Raw genomic sequence first — 24,567 nt, 5'->3', positions numbered from 1 at the left:
CTTAACCACGATTTGAAAGCTGTGACAAAGAAAGGTTTTTTTTGCGTCCTTTATAGCAATGGCATATTCCTGCAAGATGCTCCCCACTACAAACTGTACAACGGTAAGACTGGGGAGAAAAATTCTTTATGCCTCCTCTAGGCACTTTTTTTTGTTCTGGAAACTTAAGATAAAATTTTCAGAAGTGCTTACCAGTGATTCAGAAGCCTAAATCCCAATAACTTGCAACTAACTGGACTTCAGCTCCCTTTCTTTTACCCCACCATAAATAGTTGCTATTTGTCAGAATAGAAAAGTAAAAGTTTGTTACTTGATAAATTCCCCCTGTAGGACAGACCTCTCCCCTAGTTCAGGCCAGCACACCTTCCTGCAAATATGAAAAGCTGTTCAGACTTGTCCATAGGCTCCATTGTTTGGTCTTGCTCCTTCCACCCACAAAGATGAGTATTTCCAAACTTGTATGGAAACAAATTCTTACGAGTAGATTAGAATTTAAAACTCCTAACACAAATGGAGTTGAGTATTATTGTTAACAATATACAGGGAGCCTGAAGAGGCCATTAGAGACACATTCAGGAGAACTCCAATCTGCCCTGCTGGACAAGAATAGGTCCCAGAAAGGAAATTTTAGTAACGATTTTTCATTCTGGACTTTGACCTTTCCCCTAATCTGAGATATACGGGAAACACAAGTCATCAGAAAAAAGTTAGTAAGGAAGGCAAGTAGAACAGAAGAAGGTGGTTTCGCCTTCCCTAAAATTAACATTAATCTGAACCGGACAAATTCAAAATTATAAATAAGACAAAATTTTAAAAACAAGTGAAGATGATTAATCATTGGAAAAAATCTCTTGAGGTCTTCAAATCAAGACTAGATGCCTTTCTGTAAGATTTGCTTTAGTCAAACCAATTATTCAGCTCAATACAGGAGTGAAATTATATTGTCTGTTATTGAGGAGTTCAAACTAGATGATCTAATGGTCCCTTCCAGCCTTAAAAAGAAAAAAAAAAAATCTATTAATCTGTTTCAGGACTACTGCTTGGAGCAACTTTCTGCCAAGCACCAGCCTGGAAATGAGTGAAGATTGAACCTGTAGAGCTTTAAAAACTTGGACCAGGTGGCAGCTTTGCACATATATTCTGTGTCAGTCAACATTCTTTTTGCCAGAGCAGGCTGGCAAGTGAGCTCAGGTATTAAAAAAAAAATTTGCTCATCTGTGGGCCATAGCATCTGCTCCCAATGATCTCCGATGAAGAAGGGGCCTTGTTTTTGCATTTTGTCTGTATGTGACTAAATCCACCTGGGATAGTCTAGCAGCTGAAAAATTTCTTGGTTCAGAGCCCACTCCAAATTTTCTATCCACAGATGAGTTAGCCAATCTGCTTTTTGTATTCCAGGATCCTTTTACTGTAGAACCTCACAGTTACAAACACCAGAATTATGAACTGACAAGTCAACCACACACCTCATTTGCAACTGGAAGTACAGTCAAGAAGCAGCAGTGGATCCCCTTCCCCTCAAAAAAGCAAATACAGCACAATACTGTGTTAAACTACTAAAAAGATAAAGGGAAAATTTAAAAAAAAAACAGATCTGACAAGGAAAGAAACCTGTTTCTGTGCTTGGTTCATTTAAATTAAGATAGTTAAAAGCAGCATTTTTCTTCTGCATAGCAAAGTTTCAAAGTTGTATTAAGCCAATGTTCACCTGTAAACTTTTGAAAGAACAACCACTGTTTTGTTCAGTTACAAAACATTTGAGTTATGAACAACCTCCATTCCCGAGGCGTTCGTAACTCTAAGGCTCTAATGTATTTGGTTTACCCTGATGGAGACTATGTAATATCACACACACAGTAGGATCTGCAAGGCTTGTATGTGTTTTGATTTGAACCACAAGTCCCCCTCTTCATCTTATGTGGTTGTGCTGTCTGATGGGACAACATGCTCTTGCCTCAGGTGATCCTGAAATTCTCAGAAGGCAAGCTGGTGCACTTATTTCTAGATTGGTGCTTTGAAGCCAACCTCAACCACACAATCCAAGTGGGCTCCTAAACCTGCTAGACTAGTGTTTTCAATCAGACCTTAAAGTACGGACTGAGGGAAGGAACTTACTGTGTAGGCTTCCTATTTCCACAGAGGGAGTAAGTTAGTTGGGGCGACATATTTTCCTTTTCATGTGCATTTCTTGCTGGGAATAATTTCAAACCTGAAGGAGAAATCTCATCTGTATATTCATTCACGGGATGATTTCTATGCACAATTGGAGACATTAGGCCCAGCAATTGCAAGGAAAGATGAGTGGAATACATATGGTAATAATACAAGTACTGTGCAGATCAGTGTCTTTGCTGCGTGTCACAAAGACTACAGCTCTCCTTGTGTTCCCATCTCCCAGGCCAGTGGTTTTCAACCTTTTTTCATTTGCGGACCCCTAAAAAATGTCAAATGGGAGTGCAGACCCCCTTTGTAAATCTTAGACGTAGTCTGTGGGCTCCCAGGGTCCATGGGCCACAGGTTGAAAAATCACTGTCCTAAGAGGACAATGCTCAAAGAGAAGACCAGTGAACTCTTCTTTGGATTTATTATAAAACTTTGTGCCTGAAGCATGGAAAGTGTCCCAAACTGTTGCCTGTAAGATCCTTGGGGAGGAGGTTCTGATGAGTATGTTACCTAGAAACAAGAATCAATGAGTTCTTAGAGCCCCTTAGCCTACTTATTATCACTAGCAATTCCTTCACTGACTACTTCAAGCAGAGTGGAGGGCCAAGATTACTGTTTTGTATTGATAGTGGCGATTTCCTTAGACAAACTTGAGAATTATCAAGGACAGGACCTATGGGAATATGCAAACAAGTTCCCAGTTCCACCAATGTCAGTAGGTCTCCTGAAGAGACTGCAGTGATGGTAGAAGCTAAAGTCTCAATTATGACTATAAATTCTCTTCAACCACCTATTCAGCTTCTTGAAGTCTATGATGGCCTAAAACATTTTTTTAAAAGCTAAACTATGATAATTAGGGAGTAAAGGCCTGAGTCCCCTAAAGAACAGAGGATTGCTCTTAACTGCAGATGGTGTGAAATCTCAGGATAATTGAATGCTTTTCAATGTCTCTCACAGTTGAAGAGAGTTTAACAAAAGAGACGTGGAGGAACTTGGTATCCATACGGCACTCCCTAGAGCTCCATCTCCAGTCTGAAGAATGGAAATCAACCCAGTTGAAGATGATTGGATCTATTCACTTGAGTAGGAGAGTATCCTACTTCCAGCCATATTTCTGGAAAGACGTAGATACAGCATGCTATTTCGACTGGAAGGAAATTTGGTTTCCACACCTTGGTATCTGTGGGCTCAAGTTCTACCCCAGAATAAAGTTAACCCCTTCACTGACACCTTTGTTGAGGGTAAAAATGAAAGGAGCTCCTCCCCTTGCAGGTGGTTTGTAGTTTTTGGATTTCACTGGAATGGGCAGCTGTATTTCCCTTAATGTCTTAGGAGGAATGCGGAGGGATGGCAAAATATACCTTGGCTCTGGATGGGAGATTTCTCCCTTAGATTTAGTTCGTTCATCCTTTTTCTAGTTGGATCTTGTTGATGGCTACCACTTCTTCCCTGTTGTTTCAAAATATGTCTGCTAAGGAAGAACATTTTCTATTTTTCTGGCTCAAGGTTATGTTCCAACATAATTATCCTTCTTTTATAAGAGCTGAAACTTGCTGAGAACAAAGACCAGGCATACGTATTTGCTTCTTGCTCTCAGTCATTACATTTTCTGGCCAATTAAAGATTGGGCGTGAGGGGAGGAGGAAGCGGGCCTTTTACAGTGGAGATTCTCATCACCATTAGGAGACCTGTCCCTTTTCCTAGTTCAGAAAATAACCTGTGGTTGGGTCCTTGGTGATTCTCCTCACCCTCAGATATATAAATGAGGAGGTAATGTAGGGGGATAATTCTCTAAGAATTCTCATTCTGCATCCTAAGATGGGGAGTCAAGCAGCAAGCCAGATTCTGTCCTAACTGACTCACTCACCCACATTTACATATGGAAGACCATCCTTGAGCTTTATTTCCTTTTGGGGAGAAAAAAAAAGTGGACTGATCTAGAATAGGTTTGGGGAAAAAGGGGTACAGGAGAAAGGATTTTTGTATTAGCCCTTGAAGATACCTGTTCAGCAAGAAGATATACCATTTGCCACCCTCCCAGTATTGAAGAGGGCTGCCTCACCTTTGAGCGGGTGTCTCCAGAAGTTCTGGCTGATGTGCGAGGGACAGGAAGATGCAGAGAGACTACCAAAAGATGTGGCAGAGCTTCTCTTCTACAGCCCTAAGGTGGTCTCCTCAGAGATTCACAACACTGTCTGGCCTTTGGCTTACTCAGGTTAGCTTTCTTCTCTGTCATGATGTTGTGAGAGAGGTGATCCCATTCAGGGAACAGAGTCCAGAAAATGTGGTTCCCTAAGGGAGATTTTGCTTACTGCCGCTGCCAAAAAACAAAATTTTAAAAGCAAGATTGCTAAGAAATAAGGTTGGAGCCCTGAATTACAGCTCTGTTTGCACAGCAGGATGCAAAAGAAACAGTGGGATCAAGCCCTAAAAGCATCAGATAAGTCTGAACTACCTCTGGTATTTGCACAAAGAGGCAAAACCAGTCTCCAACAAGGGGATATAAAGGGAATGAAGAGAGGAAAAATGTTCAGAAACCAAAAAGGATGATGATAACCCTTTCAGCCGCAAAGCCCTGTAATATCTCTCTTGTTGATTTAAAGAGGTGTCAGACAACTAGGAACCTGATTCTGGGCTGGACTCCTTAAAAATTCTAGCTAACTCACAAAGACAGTCAGATGCAGAAAAGAACTTGCTCTCATGTTAATACTAACTTCTCAGCAATTCTACTTCCCTGCATCAAATCTAACTCCAAGTTGTATGTAGGAGTTTTTGATAGTCAGCTCTCTGTTCAATATGTGAAGGAGGAACAGATTTTAAAATAAAGTTTTAAAATAAAGTCCACATATTCCAATTTAAAACATAAAACAATGTGTTTCTGTTCATTTTCAATTGGCAACTCTTGCAGAAGTATCAAGCCATTATTTTTTTAAATATATTTTTACTTTAAAAAAAAAACTTGCTCAGCCTATGTTTCTTTAAAATTAGTATTTATTCAGCGGTCTACAAACTAATTTGGAGCGTCACAAAAACGGTAAGACGACAATACAACTACCTTTTCTATTAAATCACAAGCAGTACAGATCATCAGCACCATAGATGCCTATATGTTCAGCATTCCAAAAGAGGTGGCTACCGAGTTCTCCCACAGATGCTAGTAGTGCAATAACCTTTAAGCACAATGAAAGCATACCACAAAGCAATTTCACATAGTAACATGTGAAGCATTCTTAACAGTCCATTTCTGAGGGGGAGAAGAGCAGCACTCATTATGGAGAGAAGTCATCCATAGAAGCAATCCATACCAAAACACAGTTTCAGCATTACTTGAACAATAACGCAAGAAATCCTAGATCTTTCGAGGGGGTTCAAAGGAGGTTGTCCTTTCTTCCAGGAACCTTCCTATAGGGAGGAATTTAGTCAGTCTCTAACAGGACTTGGATTTTATTTGTCATCCCGGTTTTCCTTCCACAGTTCTCTTTGCATGGGATTCCCTTTGTCTGGCTAACTAGACACAAAGGGTGGGGGCTATTTCACAGTGTGCTTTTCACTGCAGCCCATTCCACCACACAATTCTCTCAGCTTCTCCCTCAGTTGCCCACATCTATCCATTCATGTTTTCGATTGCTTTACAACCTCCATAACCTTCTGTGTTCTTGTTACATCACACTATTCTGTTTACACAAGCAATAAAGAGCTCAACTGACCTTAAAGAACTGACCTGTCTTTAAAGGCAGAAGAGGAGGAAGTATTAAGGAGGCACATCTAGAGCTCCCCGGCATGCAGGGGGGACTGTGGCCTCTGGTATCTGTCACAGGGGACATTGGCCCTTTAAGAGGGAGATGGGCCAGTGCACCTTGACTCATCAGCTGACCTAAACGGGGCTTAAGAGGACACCTGGGAGTCAAGAGAATTAGTCAGGAAAAGGGACAGATGAGAGATGCCTGGGAGTCAGAAGACTGGCAGCTTTCCACTACCAGAGACCATGGAAGGAAATCTCCGGGAAACAGCCCTCTCTGAAAAGAGAGAAGAATTATCTAGAAGCCAATGGAAAGGCTAGCCTGCTAACATTCCTGAGCCAAGCGTTGGGAAGCTGAAAAGGGCTGTAGGCTAGGAAGCCAGAGAAGGGGCTAGTCTGCTGACCTTCCTAAACCAGAGTAGGCTGGAGAGGGTTGAAAGCTGAGAACAGGAAAGGAGATGCCTGTTGGTTCTCAGAGCCAGAGAGCTAAAGCCTGAAGGCCAGAGAGGGCTGAAGAGTCATGAGAGATGCTGAAGCAATACCTAGGAGAGGGCTGAGGAAGAGACCAGGTGTGGTAGAAGACATCAGACTGTGGTATGTGCTACGTTGACTGATCAGGTGGCATGGGATTTTAAGGACTACATGCATAGGGGTGATAAATGGACTAGATTTCAGGACTCCTGTTATGGACTATTTGGCCACATTGTTGTAATAAACATAAGCTCCAAGGAGGGGTAGTCATGAGACAAGAACGCTTATGTAGAGATACTGGGGACTCTGAAGGAAGGTAACTGAGGTTGGTGCATCTGGCATGCTGTGGCCTGATGCAGGAGGGCACTCCAGATGGAGCTGCCCTATTACTATACCCCTAAGGAGGATACAGTGTGGTCAGGACTCTGCCTCCTCCCTACCCTTTTGTGGTGGCTAATGTCATTAGCCAGTACCAGACTTTGTATCTGGGTAACATAGGGAGTGAAACATGGGTGGGTCAGGCTCCTGTATTGCCCCCACTTTGTGTATCAGTGTAGGGACACTCAGAACCTGGTCCTTACAAACTTACAGCTTCCCTTAAAGGGGCTTTTCTGCAGAAATTCTGTAGATTTTCATTATTATGGAGAAGAGGAATCCTTGAAGCCAGGAAATCACCTCCTTTCATCCTATGTAAGAGTATTACACTCTCATTAGGATTTTATCTGAATCCCATCCTCATCCCATCCTTTGCAACAACATTCAATTTAATTGCCCAGACCACCTGATGCAAGCATACATACCTTCCTCTTGCCCACAGACTCCCAAGGAGACACATCACTCCATGAAGTGTTGCAAAAATATTTTTCTCCTGGATCATAACCTTTAAGATTCTAAAAGAGAGGGGAAAAAAAATTATATATAATACACACACAAAAATTATTTACAAAACAGATTGCATGTACAAAATATGTATTTAAAAAACACAGGGAAAAATTCAAATTATGATAAACTGATTGAAAAAAAATCTAGGTTGCCAAAACTCAATATTGTGCACTTCAAGTTCAGAAAAATTAGGGTCCAATGTTTCAAAATGACCTTACTCACTCCTTATTAGGTTATTTTTAATCAAACTACCACCTCAAGTTATTTAATATAAACAAAATATTTAAAAAAGAGAATCTTAAGTGTTCAGAATGATTTGGGGCTACTCTTTATTCCATTTGCTTCTATCCAAGTTCAGGAATCTTTTAAGGAACAAACTCCTTTTTTCCTTTAATCCACATCACTTCAGCATTTGCCTCCACTCCCCTCCTTTTCCATGACCTCACTTCCACCTCCTCCGCTCCAGAAGTCATTTTGCAAAGGGAACTCAGTCTTTTTACTCTTCAGCAAAGCATCTTTATCACTTTATCTGCAAAGATTATGCATTCGGGAACTAGTTTCCTGAAATAAAGCACTAAATGTCCTTCAAGTTGTGAGAACATATGTTCCTTGCAGGCACAAAAGTCACCAGCAGGATGAAAGAGTATTATTGCTGAGATTAAGAACAACCTACCTCATTTAAATAGGTGTTTGGCATTGGTTCTCTTGGAATCCTCCACCCCAAAACTAGTTCACCCTATCCTCAAAATTTATATTTGTCTCTTGTTCTCTACATCCAAAAGTTAAGCTCCGTTCCTTTCCCCTCACCACCCATCTCCATCTTCTACCCAAGCCTCTGCACACCAATCCTTCTTTTGCAGTTTCTGCCATATGGCAACTATACTTAATATACCACTAGACTTTGGCACAGTGGAAGTTATCCACCAATCCCACATGCCAGTTTGACATTCAAAGAATACCAGAAACTAGTACCAGAGTAAGTTTTAGAAATTTATGCTTAAGCCCATGACATTAAATATTTACCTTATGAAAGCGCATATTAAAAGTTAAAAAAAATAAAATAAAGAGAACCATGATTCACAGAATCATAGAATATCAGGGTTGGAAGGGACCTCAGGAGGTCATCTAATCCAACCCCCTGCTCAAAGCAGGACCAATCCCCAATTTTTGCCCCAGACCCCTAAATGGCCCCCTCAAGGATTGAATGCACAACCCTGGGTTTAGCAGGCCAATGCTCAAACCACTAAGCTATTATGCCTTTAAAAACAAATCCATGTTCTGCTTTGCAGGGCATCCACTTCAGACTAGTGTCTTCTGCTTTGACGTTCAATTAGACAGAAAGCCTATGGCCACAGAAATTTTTTTTGTGCATACTTCTCCCCTTCTGTAATGTCAAAAGAGCCCATCCCTAAATTTTTGGTCTGCCTTAATTTCAAGCAGCTGCTACTAAAGTGGTTCTTCTAGAAGAAAGAGTTTACAGCTGAAGCTTTCCAACATGGACAAAGACACAGAAAGATAAAAAGGGGGCTCAAGTGGTCTGTTTTGCAGGCCTCCAGCTACCCCAATTGCCCTATAAGTTAAAGGAAGGCCAAAAGGCAGCTTTAGAATTATATCCTCAAACTCACACCAGTAAGAGTTTCTTGTGCAAAGATCTGTCTCGTTAGCCAGTCTCAAAAAGGAAAAACTAAAACAGAGCATCAAAATAAGAAATCCAGAAATAGTGAAAATAAATCACAAGAATTCAAAAAGAGCAATTCAAACCCAGAGATGTCTCCCACAACCTAGAAGAGACAAGCAAAGAATCCTCCCCCTCACTTTGGAAAGCTGCAAAATTTCTCCGAGCAATAAATGGAAAGATTCTAAAACAGCTCCTGCCCCTCCCCACCAATCCCTGTAGAAATTCTAAAGCTGATACTTAAACTTCGTCAACAGCTTCCCACCAAAGCCCACGATCCCTGCAGACAGCATCTTAAGATAAAAAAAAACTTAGCATGAGAAATCCTATAGCCCCCCAATTTTTTCTCCCAAAAGTTAAATGGATAAGAAAGTGGAAAAGCTTGTCAGACACATACTGACCTAACATTTTGCTAACGCAGCACTTGTATTTGTGGAATCTACATAGCCTGGTGTAATCAGTTATAAAAGGATCCAAGGAATGCCAAGTTGTCCTTGAATTTGTGCAACTTTTTACAGTATTTACTTTCTACACTGATGTACCTCATGAATGAAAAACTCTCTCACTTATACAAAGCAATTACCAGAAGGGACTTAGGCTCAAAAATCTTGAATGTTGACTTCTGCTTTAACTTTTAATATTTACTGCAGATCCTAACCTGTTGGAGAAGAGTTCGAATAAGTTGACAATACATCTAAGACGTCACACTATAGGTGCACTTAATGTAGTATTGTTCAGGGTAGACTGATTTAAATCAAAGTGATTAAAAGCAGAAAATGATTTAACTAATTGATTTTAATCTTATTTTGCACTGGTATTATTAAAGTTACCTTCCTAAAGCAAATCTGATTCTCATGGTTTCAACTTACCATTTTAATGGTTACCAAACTAAATATAGCTATGATACCAAATTTGGTACTACTTCCTGCTAACCAGGAGGCTACAGTACATCTATATACACATTTATTTAAGCAATTATCTATCTTAACATTCATTTATTCAGATTTTCATATTAATTTATTATGTTAGAAAAATGGTGAATGATGCATTTCTCATTCACTAGATTTTTTTTTTTTAAACTTATGATCTGTGGCAAGTTCTATTTGCGTGAAAAAAGTCTTTTTAAATGAATTCCAGTTAATTACATAAAACCACCTTTAGTATGGATACAGAAGGGGAAAAAATTATCAAAAACATGTTTTGCTCTTAGAACTAATCAATTTATTAAGTAAAGAAAGTATTATCTGTAGTTAGTAAATTGAACAGATTGTTTCTGGTCACTATGTCCTTCAAGATTTTAGAACTAGTAGATCTCATCCTCTCACATGTAGTTTTTTTCCCCGCCCAATAGATTTGAAGTAAGCCAGCTTCCCTGCTTTTTCTACTCCTAGTTGGTTCCTCAACTTTGGATGAACTAGCCATTGAAGTGAACAGTTGAATAAAGTGAAAGGAAAAAAAATATTCTCTGCACCCCACAGAAGAGGCTACTGCTGTCAAAAAACTGGTTTAGCACTTCTATAAGCTCTGGTTCCATGTGCTTAGCCAGGGACTTCCCCATGCTTAGTGGTTTCACTTCCTTTAAAAAACTTTGGAAGCAAATAGGTATTGTTTACTCTAATAAAATCATTTAAATTAAAAAGAATACATATTAAGTTTAGGTCTTAGCATATATTGTCATAATTTCATGGTGAATTTTAAGAAGTGTTTTGTTTGTTTTTTTAAATCCACCCTGATATGGTTGTGCAGCAGATCCAACCATGAATCTGGGACAGAAGGCCCATGTCTTCCTCTCAAAGGAGAGAGAGTAAAAGCTGTTAGCCAACAAACAGGCCCTTTTGTTCTCCTGGTTACAAAGAGAGACCAACCTTCAGACGTACCTTGCCTCCAGAGACAAATGCTAATTATTATATCTTACTAGAAACTTCCTTTTTAGAAGTCCTGTTTCATAGTTACCTCAGCATGGTAGGTTAGTTCTATAACATTATCATTATCATGATAATGATTATGGTTACTGGATTTTCCTTCCTCCCCAAGAGGAGTGGGTGTCCAAAATTTCATCTAGATATGGAGAAACTAAGCTACTTCTTACCTATTAAATATCAACACTGGTCAAAATGGTTTAGTGATTACTGAAAGTCACACTATGCTGCAATGGAAGAATACTGAACCCAAGAAGTCTAAAAACCATCATCGCAGTTGATGAAGTCCTCCCATACTCAACAGAAATAGCTGTAGTTTATCTAGAAAGCCAAACATCAGTAACTGAATTGACAAGGATTTTATATCCGATAACTCAATTTGCTGTGCCCTTTTTCTATTCACACTGACCACATCTTCCCACCATGATTACCATGCTTGCCAAAAACCTTTTTATGCTTTGAAGAGGGTCTTAGTCATTAATCCTCTCTCAATTTATTCTATAGCGCAATCAAAAGTTGATTTTACAATAATTTCCATAGTAAGAAATTGATATCAAACCAAGATTTGGACTTCAAAGGATCTAGGTATAAGAATTTAGGAATGAGAAATATTCTGATTAAAATATAGTATTTTCAATCAGAATAGAGGGAATATGCAAAATACTGGACAAATACATAAAAGTGTTCTCTTTTGTCAAGTTTATTCAAATGCTAAAGTCCCTCAGACAAAGATTTAACTAGAATAACCAAATGTCAACACTGTTTCAGGATTAGCGAAGCATAGTGATCCAAAGCACATTTATTTTGTGTGCAAGTCTTAAATGACCAATTTCAAATAGCAGTCACTGTAAAAACACAGCAAGATTTCCCACAAAATGTTTTAGTCCTTTATCCTATGAGCAGGTCACACCTACAGACGTAACGTTAAGTCCTCATCTGGTGACAAAGTCAAGTCAAATATACTGAAAAGGCAATGAAAGATCATATTTAACAACTGGTCAAGTCAAGGCTACCATTTAGTAGTTTATTTAGTTCTTGAAAAGTGATTGCATTTGCAGCTTTTTGATATTAAGTTCTCCAAATCTGTTCGTGCATATTCTCTTTGCTTGTTGCATTTAAGTATTCCTCAGAAAATGACAGTCTCTGCTCAACAAAACGATGTCACATTTGTCTTCATAGCCTCAGTGCACTTGATGATAGACTGCTTAAATTTGTGGAGATGCAATACTGAATTGCCACACAACAGCTTGACTTTTTTCCCCCCACGAAGCGATCTTGAGTCAAGTTTCTAAAACCTGTAACAGATTACGGTCTCTCTTTGCTTGGTTTATAAATGTTGACAGTTTGTACATCCTTTAGAGATTTCTTCTTGATATGCCAAGGCAGAGCAGTTAGTCCCTTTGAGTTTGCTCACGTCTTCATTTGTTCATCGTTTGTGGTTTGGTTGTTGGCTTTTTTGGTTTTGTTTTTAAATTAAGAGTCCAATACAGGAAAGCACTCATGTAGCGGACAAGCAACATTTCCTTAAGTAACAGTGCTTTCATTTGATGCAATACTACCAGTAAAGAGTATGCAGCACCCTGCATTTCATGCCTTTCTAAAAATCAAAATGTTTCAATAACTTATGTTGCAGGAAACTCCCAATTCCAGGCCTATAACAGATTGCGAGACTCAGGCAATCAATCATCCAAGTAAGGATGCAGTTCTTTCTTGACCCACCCACATTATAAATTTCTAAGACAGATGAATAGTATATATACACTAAACTGTGAAAGACTTTTCAAAAATTTAAAATTCAAGTTTCAGCAGTTTGTGTTACGTTACTTCAATTCTTTACCTGCAATAACTCCCTGCAGCTGTCAAGCCCAATATCCACAAGAATGCCCTTCACCTTTTTTCGAGACTTCCTGATATTATCAAGATTTTGAACAGGAATTTGAAACATTTTGCACTTTTCCTGAAAGAGAAAGACAAAAATAATGTGATGGAACATTTGTACATGCACACTTATGCTGTGTAGTGTTATAGCAATAATTTATATCATGGGGAATGCTTCCCTCAAAAGTCTACTTTCCAGCATGAAAAGCAAAAGGCTTTGAACAAGGAACTGTTCTCTATTAGTATATGATCTTATGAGATCACTTCCTTACTCTAAAACAAACATGCATGTTCTTATGTTACCCCAAGATTTCAAAATAATTCAAATTCCTCCCACCCTGACTGAAAAGTAGCCAAATTCTATTCTTCGTTCCTGTTTGGTAGCTATATTGTGAGCTTCAGCATGGAAGCCTGAATCATGCTAACTTCTGACTAGATTTAGAAAACCACCACTATTTCACCTAGTGGAGATATAACATGCAAATGAAAATGTGATGCTACTTCTGCCTCTAAGGAAACCGCAATCTGTGTGTGTGCGCGCGCAGTGGGTACTTTTTGCCATGTATCTGCTCAGATATATTAAGTACAGTTGTTCATGAAATCAGGTTTTCCTGCAACTGCTACTACCAAAGACCACTTTGCTTAAGTGACATGGAACCAGACATTGCAATAGAAGACTAATGCAGTTTTCCAACCTGCAGAACTCCACCACTTCAAAACCACGGTGGACAGCTGAAGCCGCGAACGTAAGCTGAGTTTTAAAAACAGATTTGTAAATAATGGTATGGCTATAGCAGTGCTTCTCAGCTGATGTACATTCAGATTTCTTGCTTGGTAAAATCAGTGTGGATTTCTAACATTGTACAGATTTTTGGGATGACTATATCTCACTATCACCCAGTTACCCAAGCTAGGCAACGGTAAACCTACGGATGAGGAAAAGCTGGCTGAAGTTAAATCCCAGCAAAACAGAGGTCCTGCTGTAGGCAGAGGGAATTACTTCTTAGAGACCACCACCACCACAAGCCCCTCTGTTTGAAGAAATATGCCCACTGATCATCAAGTATGCACTTTAGGATTTCTTCTGTGCTTCCCATTAACGCTGGCCTCTTGTACTGCCGCATCCAGGAGAAACACCTTCTACCATCTCCAGCTGGCCAGAAGACTGCATCCCATCTTTGATGACCTAGCCTTGATAATACACACCTTTCATCAACTCCTATTTGAATTCCAGTGCAACTTATTTGGGCTTCAAAGCACCAGCCCTGAGAAACTGAAACTGGTGCACAATACAGCAGCATGCCTACTCAGTAACACGTTACTGATAGAACAAAGAACTGGGTGATATGCTTACACACACAGCTCTGTGAGGATCCAGTGAAGGTCTAAGTCTTTATTTCCAAAACCTAAGTAGTCTGGGAGCAGATCACCCAAAAAAAACCTGCTTCACCTTTCAGAATCTCAAGTGCCCTCAACAGCTCCATTTCTCAAAACAAGAGAGCTGTCCCTTACCAGAATAAGGCTTACCTCTACAGAAGTCAGGATTTTTCTCCCACAGAAACTATGAGCTACCACAAACCCAATCCTCAACCCAGTCCAGATGGAAAATACACTTCTTCAACCTTTAATTCCTTCCAAACAAATAAGCATCTTAACTTATGTACACAAAACCACCTGCTATTTTCCTCTCCTCTTCCCTCACAGAAAGGGAGCCCCATATGACAGATGCTAGTCTCCTTGGTTTTTTGTTGTTTTTTTTAAAACAAACTCTGGAAGGCATTCAGATACCATGGGAAAGAGATAAATCCTTATTCCAAATTAAGATCAAGTGGAAATGTGGACACTTTAAAGTTCTAGTTTACAACCAATGCAGCTATTGTATCAGGTTATATGCACCAGACTCCATAGTCTACTGTACAAGAATGCAGTTGATAAAATGCTACTATGATCAATTCAGCCACAAGGAGATATGGGTTCCATATATGTGTTAGTCCACTGGAAATATTTCTTCCACCATTTTTGGAGGATCTTCCTTCTCATTCAGAAGCATCAATGTATCAATTAGATGAAGAGAGACTTTCCTCAAGAAGCAAGCTATCTACCAAGCTAGAACTAAGACAGCACTAATAACCCATGTCCATACTTTTCAGTCCTGTTTTAACAAATCAAATTTCTTCTAAAACTGAAGACCAGGATTATTAATCCAGATAAAACAATATTCTTGAACACAGCTGGCTTTATATATTCCAGTTTTCAAGACGCAGTTCTTCAATCCAAGAGATGTACATTCCACAAGTACTAAATATGCCACTGGTCTTACCACAATGCTTGGAAGAGTTCAAATTATAATTTACTACACTTCGATAATCCATTTAAAATATATAACACATTTTCTTCTATCGTAAGTCAGGAATTCCAACTTTCTGAGCTTGTTTTTCCAAGTCCTCAGTTTCATTTTCTCAGTTCACAATATTCAGTATTTCACAGCTAGAATAGCGTATTATCCATCCATTTTTATTTCCATGTCATTAGTTGTTTTGGTTTTTTAAGCCTTCAATCTTTAACGAAAACTTTCCGTTTGTTGCATCCTGAACTACCGCCAATCTTTTGCTATCGACCACCAGTTTCTTGCCAACCAAACCCAACACTGGGTCAACAAAGAAAATTCAGTAAGATACATAATAATGGAATGCTTTTGGAAAATTAAGTGCAAAACCCAAACAAATCACTGTCTTTGAGATTACTTGCTATCTTTATGGCTGATCCTGCAGTCCTGACACATGAATCATCTTTAAATCATTCATATAGCCCTTAGTGGTATTTTGTCCATTAACCTTTTTCCTTTAAATATTGTCTGACTTGGGTAAAACTTCCATAACAGTATTGTATTGGACCCGAGTACAGCATGAGGTTTTCTCCACTATTTTAGAGCATATGAATAGTAATATTCTCCATATTAAATCATGCAAATGATCTGCTTTTCAATCAAGAGAAGACACCACCAAGACTGCAGATTCTTCCTACCAGTACAATGTTTACTATTGAAACACTGTTCCAAGCAACATAGTTCAAATATTATATTATGAATCAGAGGAACATTTAACCAAAACTAGTGTGCTTGAAGACCATTTCTGTGCATCCAAAAAATTAGCAAAAAATTAACAATTTCACCCCTTGAAAGACAGAGGTGACCTGAGAATGAAAAACTAATTGCACTTTTGATTTCTGATGTACAGAGAAAGGCTGAAATTTTTTCCCCCTGCTTGATATTTACATTGGAAATTCAGGTTCTGACTAGCCTAGAAGGTATACACAGCTAAGCAACTGAGGAAGGAATTTTAGTCAGACAGTTAAAGATGATGTGGGGTTTTTTTGTTTTTTAAGAATTCCCCACCCATTTAAAATTTCCAACATACATATTGGAAAAGAAAGTCTTTTCCAACAATTCAACACCTCAACCTTTCAATTAATATGCAAGATAACAATATTCATCTACAGACTCTCTACAAGTCCTCCACCAAAATCAGGACAGACCAGAGTGATATTCCTCTTATTTCTAAAGGAGGAAATAGCAACAGCAAAAAAGGACATATGTACAACTGTATAAAAAAAGTCTTTTTGCAGGTCACCTTTAAAGTGTGCATGAACTGTTGGAGATATAGATATGGAAAGTTCCATTCCAGATTACATAGACTAATATACAGACTCTCAAATAAAATAGAGCACACCTATTGTACAGCTGACAATTGCAAAAGAAAATGATATTCTGTATAACCTTCACCCTTTTCCCCCCTTCACATTTAAAGCAAAAAAGCAGATAATCAAAAACTATAACTGAAGTTTGCAAAGGCTGATTTCTTCAACAAACTATATTTTCTAAGAGTGAACTAGCAGACTTTTGGAAAAATAAAAAAATTTGGAGAGGGGGTGTCATTTATAGAACCTGAAAGAATATGTGTCATCTCTACAGAGTTTAACACACACTTGAATTCTAAAGCAAGATACCAGGGGAAGGACTCATTCTCTTTACATGTGAGGACTTCAGATCAAGATTTTGCATTTACCCTGAAACTGCTATCACTATGCCAAACATCCACATTTGTTGTACTCAATTGTCACAAGGAAAATGCAGAACTTTGCATTTTGATCCTGATCTGTAAATAAAGGAAAGATTTTTCTGATATCTTGCTTTAGAATGCAAGTATACTTGTAATTTTCAGTTGATTTTATATATTTTCACTGTATTAAGAATTTTTTTAAAATTACACGAGATTCAGTTCACATTTTAGTTTCATTTCATCCAGCTGCATGTTTTTCAGCTGAAGAAAAAACAAATTAAGCATTAATTTAGTATTTAGGCAATACATAAAAATATTTAAAAAGAGCTAAAATAAGTTAACTTGTAATTTTACAAGCACACCCCTTAAGTGAGCAAAACAGTTTTCCTTAGCTAAGAAAGTAGCAAACAATTTCAATACTAACAGCTGTTTTTTTTGGAAACTAGTCATAACTTAAGACAGTTTACACCATAGTCTCAAACAGTAAGTGATGAACATTTTATTGGAATGCATATCAGCCTAAGAAATTGATTTGTTGGAAATTGTTCCTTTAGTTCTGAAGCATGGAGAGGAAATCAAATTAAAAGTTTCCTGAAAAACAACTGCTATTTAAAATTATAGTTTTGTTATTCTGGAGTGTATATTCCCTTAGGGTTACTCTCTGTATGATAAACTAAAGAGAACAACACAAGTTTCATTACACTAACTTTGGTTTCCTGCCATATTCTAAACACGGAAGTCTCTCCCTAGCTCAAAATGCAGCTATCCAGCCAGATAAGGGAGGAGGAGGAGACTGTTTTTAAAACAAACTTTTAGGGTTTCTCTACACAGGGAACTTGACCAGCATTGCTATAGTGGAATAACTATTCCATTAAAACTATTCCAGAATAACTTGCCATATCGACACTCCATGGGGAGTTATTCTAGAATATCTTTAGTGTGACAGTTATTCCACTATAGCAATGCTGGTCAAGTTCTCTGGGTAGAGAAGCCTCAAAGGTAGGCATATCTATAGTAAAATAAATATTCATTTATCAATTTCCCACCTAGATAGGTCCTAAGACAACCCTGATTTACTTAGACATTAGCTACCACTCATTTTCACATTACAAGACTGTATCATTAGAATGTATCTGAAACCATCAGGCTTACAGAAGGGCTCTGACTACTCGCTTCCACTATTCTAGAGATGTCCTGAACAAAAGTACATCTGCATGGCCTAGACTCCCTCAGTATTCTGGTTAAAGAGGAGATTTGGTTTTGGAATGAGGATGGCATCCTTCCCATCTGTTACGTGAAGTCTGACGACCAAAGGACTTCACAGTCATTATGGAGTGTGCACAAGAGGCAGTACACTCTGAACAAGGCAGCAAAACTAACTCAATCCTTTCATCTTCCCTTTAACCTCTCTTCCTTCTCTGGATGATGTGGGTTTTAACTACCGAGAGTTTAAAACAAAAAAAACAAAAAAACAGATCAGGAGACAAGCGTAGGTTGAGGCTCAACCCTGCCACTGCCTGCAGGAATGTTTTTCAGTACTGCACGCTCCATGCGTTTAGAGGTACTGTGTATCACTTCTGTTACCTTGTTAGAGTTACACACCCAAGGTACTTTTCTATACTATACCATGGTAGGAAAGTGGGGGAGGGTGACAGGCAGGAGAGAAGCAGGAAAAAGAGAGCACTGCCCTCTCTAACACTCTCACTCCATGCGTGGTAGGGTACCTAGGAAGCACCCTCCACCTCACCTTCCAGAACTTTCTGCACATGCTCAGTACCAACATTCAAACATTCTGAAACACATCAATATTCCACACATGCCTGCTGTCCTTATTTGCCTCAGAATTACAGCCTCCTGACCTTTCTCTTACTTTGGTTATGTACCTCAGCTGACCTTTTCCCTACTTTTGTACTGCACATGCTCAGAAATATCATGTGACCTGCTGCTTCCAATAATGATATGACTCTTGCTTATTCAAAATGGAGGTCAAGAATGCACAATGGAATCTATGGAATTTCTCTGGTATCTGCTCCCTGCAGGGTACCCAGGAAGCACCCTCTACCCGCCTCCCAGTGGGTACCAGATACTTAGCATGTGGAGGATGTATCCGACTCTGCAAGTCCCAAGGACCTTAAACCTTTTGTGGCCCCAGGCGAGCTGAGGCCATTGCAGACACACACCAACCCCTGGAGAGAAGGAGGGAGGGGGCGTCGGGGGGGGGGTTCCTCCTCACTGCGTTAAGTATGGGGGGGAGGAGTGACGAGTAAATGGAGCAGGTACAATGTACGCTGGGGCACGATGCTCTGGGCTGGGGCAGGAGGTGGGCGTGTATATCCATAAAGAAACGCAGGGCGCCCGAGGCTGCCTGAGCCGAGCCGCCTCCTGGGCACCTGCCGCTCCGAGCTGGGAGTGCATGGCCAGCCCGTGCCCCGAGCGGAGCACGCTCAGCCCGCCCGGGGATACTGTCGCTCCGCCGCGCGGTCTGTCTCGGGCGCTTGGACCAGCCCTGCCGCGCTGGGGGCGGGCGCTCCCTGTACCTACCCGGCCAGGCTGTAGGGGGAGCTCGCTCGCTCCTCGCCGCCGCCGCCTCCCCAGTGCGTGGGTCCGCGCGGCAGCCTCCGCCTCCCGCTCCTCACAAAGCCAGCCGCGCTGCGCCGCCTGCCCGCCTCGCCGGCGCCGGCTCCTCCTCCCGGCCCCGGGGCCACCCGCTGCGCCCAGCTCTCAGTCACAGAACAGCGGCAGCATCGTCAGCGCCCTGGCCCCCCTCAGGGCCCCGCTCCCATCCATCCGCCTCCGCTGGCCCCTGATCCAGCCCAAACCAGAAAGAGAAAATGGCGCTCGATTTATCCCAGGAAGTGACGTTCTACTCATTTGCATATCAGGCAGCAGACCAATCGGGAGAGGGTTTGGCCAAGGCTCCTATTGGCTCCCTCCATCAGCTCCTTGGGGAGAGGCTAGGTACTCAAGGTGCAAGATGTTGGGGGGCTGAACCCCCCCATGGATCCCCCTGACTCACCTGTTACCTCCTTTACCTTTCCCTCCTGTTCTGGTCCTTCTGAGTGGGCACAAGGGGTGCCTATCACTAGGTTTTAAGATGACCATGTGACGTCATCCTGAAGAGGGAGGGGTCTGATTTCACTCCCATCAATAACACCACGTGGTCACCCAGCAGCCTTAACTTCATTTGCATGGGATGTTGGGTGAAGCTTCATTTGCATCTGCAGGATTATCAACTGCCCACTCACATCCAACAGCCAATAGGATTATGCCATGTCAAGTAACAGTGTTTCCCATTGGAAGAGAAAACTAGTGGTTCAAGCTCTTTAAGCAGAAACTGTTTCCACACATGGCTTACACTCTGCCTGAATGAGTAACCAGAAACCCAAAAATATGGTTCCCCAGTACAACTGGTTGTGCAAATACTGTGGAACTAATACATAGTGTGAAATCTTCTCCCCCCCAAAAAAAGCATGGATAAAGTTGATTGGCTGAGTCCACTTCAGGATAAAAAATCTGCAGCAAATTAAAAGGAAAGAGGCTATTCTAAACTAATGGGAGACATTAAGAAATGTGAGGAGAATTCAACCTGATGGAGACATCAAACTGTAGTAATACAGTGATTAGAGGTGAATGGCAGCATAGGTAGGGGATCTATTATTGAGTAGATCAATTGGACTGGAAGCTTATTTTCAGCATTCTTAATCTTTGATGGTTTGTATACTTAAGAATTTTAACCAAGTAGGTGATTTTCCCTGCCGATGTCCACGTATGCTCTTGAATCAGCTATGGTCTTCCCTCAAGTCTAGGATCAAGCTTGCTGTTTTTGGAACAATATGTGACCTATAAGAAAAATATATCTTCTTCATAGATATCTCTTTTGAGGAGAGATATACAGTATCTATTTATAAGATACAGGCATACATTTATGAAGGCACTATTATAGTTTCCTACTGTTACAAGAGATTTTTTTTAAATAAAGTTGAAACATAGAATTTACATCATCAACAACAATACAGATGTCACCTATATTATTGACATTGGAAATGACTTCCAGAGGTTTGAAGGGAATCTTAGCGAAGACATGGATACTCTGCCTACTGGCTTTTAGCAATGGAGACTAAGGGCTTGTCTACACTATCTCTGAAGTTGATGTAAATTATGTCGCTCAGGGGTGTGAAAAAAACACCCTCTTGAGCGACATAACTTATATCGACTTAATGTGGTGTCTACACTAGGGTATGTTGGCTGGAGATGCTCTCCCACCGACATAGCTTCCACCTCTTGTTGAGATGGATTAATTACGTTGACATGAGAGTGTGCTTCTATCAATGCAGTGCGTCTCCACCAGATGTGCTAAATTGACGCTGCTGCATCAATCACAGCGGTGCTGATTTAGCATGGTAGTGAAGACAAGCCCCAAGTCTCAGTGAAACCAAGAGAACGGCAACTACTTTCCATCAAAAAAATTGTTTTGCCAATTAATCTGTTTTGACCCATGCCCAAGGTCGGCTATTGCTATTCCATCTAGTTGTCACATATTTGGGAGTATAACTCGACCTAGCCTGACATACGAGCCCCACCTGAAACACCTGACAATAAAGATCTCTGCCTGTACTGCCTTGATACGAAAACTATCGGGAACCTCCTGGGGAGAAAACCCTTCATTCCTTCATACATCTATCTTGGCCCTCATGTTTGCTCCAGCTAAATACTGCTCTGAGGCTAGGGATGCAGCCGTCACACTCAGCTTGTCCACAGGGAGCTAAACTCAGCCATTTATATTATTAGTGGCTAACAGAAGAATACACTAACCTCTGGTCTGTATGTGCTAGGTCACATAGCTCTGCCAGACCTTCAATGAGATGTTATTACTGTTAAAGTTGTTTGGAGGGCTGTAACAGATGGAACTAGCTGATTACATATCCAGCTGACAGATGCCACATTCTCAGACAGGAAACAACACACAGTACCAACTCTAAGGTTTGTTGATATTCGAAAGAGGAATCCCACTCCTGTGGACCAGGTGTGATATCATGGCTGATCTCTTGACACCCCTTTGCTATGGTAGATCACGCACTTTTGGATGCATGGGTGATCAGCACTGCCAGCAGCTGAAACTATGTCTTTACAGAGAAGAAGCTCCAGTAGAAAAGAGAGTCTAACACACCAAGTAAACTGAAGAGTCTGTCATTGCATCTGCCTCCATTTTCATTTGATTGTAGATCCTGGACCAGGCTCAATAGGCCACTCTCTATTTCATCCAAAGTTTCTGCAACTATGCTTTGGCTTGGCTTGGTTTCCTCTCCACATTGTGACCATGGAACATCGTTGCAAACAATAACTCATGTGGAAGAAGAGTGCACAACCTACAGTTGGAGGGCAGTTTACAATGACTAGCCTCTCTTCATACAGAGGACATCCTCTGGTTATAAATCTTGGACATCGAGCTCTAATACCTACATACAAGCGGAGACACCAATGTGCAAATAGCGAATAGCAAACAAAGGCAAGAAATACTCAAAGAAAAAACTATAAATATGATATTATTCTATTAGAAATAATAACACTTGGACTCACTGTGTATAACTTTCATCTTCAACTGCTTTACAAATTAATTCATAGAATTAGGGTTTTTTTTAAATATACCCAAACAGATGAAATTATGGCCCCATTTAAGTCAACTGGAATTCTGCCATTGACTTCAGTGGGGCTGGACTTTCACTCAATGCAGCTATAGACAGACCATATACAAATCTATCGGTTGAACAAGTCCTATCAAAGTCGTCAAAATCTAACAGGAGTAGACAATGTATTCACATTAAAAAGTAAATACTAATAAAATATTCAGTTATTTACCAAAATTGTTATCAGTCACTTTTATTTTTAAAAAAACAGGTACAAGAAATTTATGATCTTCATATTCAATGTTCCAGAAAGTACACTATCACTTTATAAAGGAGACAAACTAACAACGAAAGGAATATGTATCATACTTGATAAAGTTATACCAAATTCCACATAACAAAGTCTGTTATTGCCAATACCAGAAAAGATGAAATTTCGTCACTGATTTACATTATATATTTATAATCAAATCACTGACAATAGTCTAATAATTCATAAAAGTCAATAGTAAAACATTGTAGCTGCTTAGAAGCACACATTTTTCCAAAAGCACAAAGGCCACTAAATCCCACATAACTAATATTCATACATTTTGTTGTAACAAAGCATAATAGAACAAATAGTACCTGTTTTTTCCAAATAATTGTTGTGTTAAATTATAAAATGAATTAGAAAAATTACCTCAGTTGTCTTCTAAATTCACCTTTAGGCATTATAATTGAATTGCTGAGTTTGTCTAACCTTCAGACAATATTTTATAGTTATTGCACTCAAAAATTTGACTATTTACAAATAATCTAATTAAAATTATCTATAAAAGAGCTAGTTGGTACATCCTTATAGTGTGTTTGTCTTTTTGTGTGGAATCCTGCAGTGTTCTGAGCACCCTCAACTCCCATTTAAAATAGTGGGAGTTAGCATTATTTTTTTCAGGAAGTGCTTAGCTTAGCACCTTGTAGAATCAGCACTAAGGCTTGGATTCTGTAAAGATGTAAGCATGTGCTTAACTTCATGCACTTTGAGTAGTCCCATTGACTTTTAGCACATGCTTAAGACTTTGCAGGATTTTGGTCTAAGTCTATGTGTCTTCTTCTCTGCCCCAGCCCTCAAATTAATTTGACTTTAAAAAATAGATAAATAAAGAGAATGACAAGGAAGGGTAAAAGTGGAGGATAAGAAGAAGGGAGAAGTTATTTAGTTATAAGTGATGTCACAATTATCCCCTCTCAAAAGTAAACTGCTTTTAGGACAGCAGCAGAGGAGGGAGTAAGGGGAAGAGTTGCAGACAGATGAACAAGAGAAGAGGAAAAGGGGGAGGAAGGCTCCAACTTCATCAACTATAGATTTTTCATAGATACAAACTACTGTTTTGATCACCTGAATGAAAAGGCAGTAAGACAATTTTTCTTTACTAATGAAGGACCATTTACTTTTATAATAACTGATGGTAACAACAAACAGGTTTACTTTACATCAACTTGCAGGCATCCAAAAGCTTTTATTCCTCTTGATTATGGGCCAGATTCTCAGCCCCAGTTCTGTCCCTTTTGCTCTACTTGAGCAGTGCAAAGGGAACATAATTTGGCCACAGTTGTCTAGCAGAGAATTCTCTCAGTAGGGGGAAATTGTCAGTTGGTGTAAAGCCAGCCAAACCATCCTTACACATACCTTCCCAGTCTTGGCACAGGATGTGTGTTGGAGAAGGAAGAAGCATGTTGGGGCAGAGTGGAGCTCCACTCTTCAATAGGAATTCCCAGGTAGTATATACTCCCTTATGGATGATAGCCAGCTGTTGTAACAATACAGCAATACTCAGTTGCTGACATCTGGATTTGTGATTCTTGCGGCGTTAACAAAACAACAGATTGCTGGCAGTTTTTTGAGACTAACTGGGATGTCAGTTATATTTTATCCTTCCCTCTTTGTTTACTAAGTGAAACTGATACCTCTCCACCAGGTAGTGTATTTTAAAAGCCCATTTTACACCAAATACATCAAGTAGTCATAATTTATATCACTCAGGTCATGAGTGAAGCATAAGTCTTTCAGGACTGCAAATTTCTCTTTTCAGTTTCCAGCTATGGTTGGGAAAATCTATCTTTAAAAAAAAAAATCTTTTCAAAGTTGTTGGCATAAAAATACTGCTGCAGCCTTTCC

General features: G+C 39.9%; 1 protein-coding gene across 2 annotated transcripts in view; it reads right to left on the bottom strand.

Moving 5' to 3' along the window:
- The window catches only part of ADNP2 (ADNP homeobox 2), a 31,462-nt gene extending 11,838 nt beyond the window's left edge, over positions 1-19,624 (bottom strand). Inside the window, exons 1-3 of one of the 2 annotated variants that reach the window (XM_073331838.1) lie at positions 19,327-19,624; positions 12,687-12,806; positions 7,174-7,263 (exon numbers count right to left, since the gene is read on the bottom strand). In XM_073331838.1, the coding sequence (XP_073187939.1) occupies positions 7,174-7,263; positions 12,687-12,794 (198 nt within the window). In that variant the 5' untranslated portion in view covers positions 12,795-12,806; positions 19,327-19,624. The remainder of the gene's footprint in view (positions 1-7,173; positions 7,264-12,686; positions 12,807-19,326) is intronic. The other variant, XM_073331839.1, reaches the window with a different exon arrangement.
- Between the last annotated feature and the right edge of the window lie 4,943 nt (positions 19,625-24,567).

This window comes from Lepidochelys kempii, chromosome 2 (genome assembly GCF_965140265.1).
Source record: "Lepidochelys kempii isolate rLepKem1 chromosome 2, rLepKem1.hap2, whole genome shotgun sequence".
In the NCBI taxonomy this organism is placed as follows: domain Eukaryota; kingdom Metazoa; phylum Chordata; order Testudines; family Cheloniidae; genus Lepidochelys; species Lepidochelys kempii.
The sequence above is the reverse complement of the archived record's forward strand: the minus strand, read 5'-3'. Positions and strand labels throughout refer to the sequence as shown.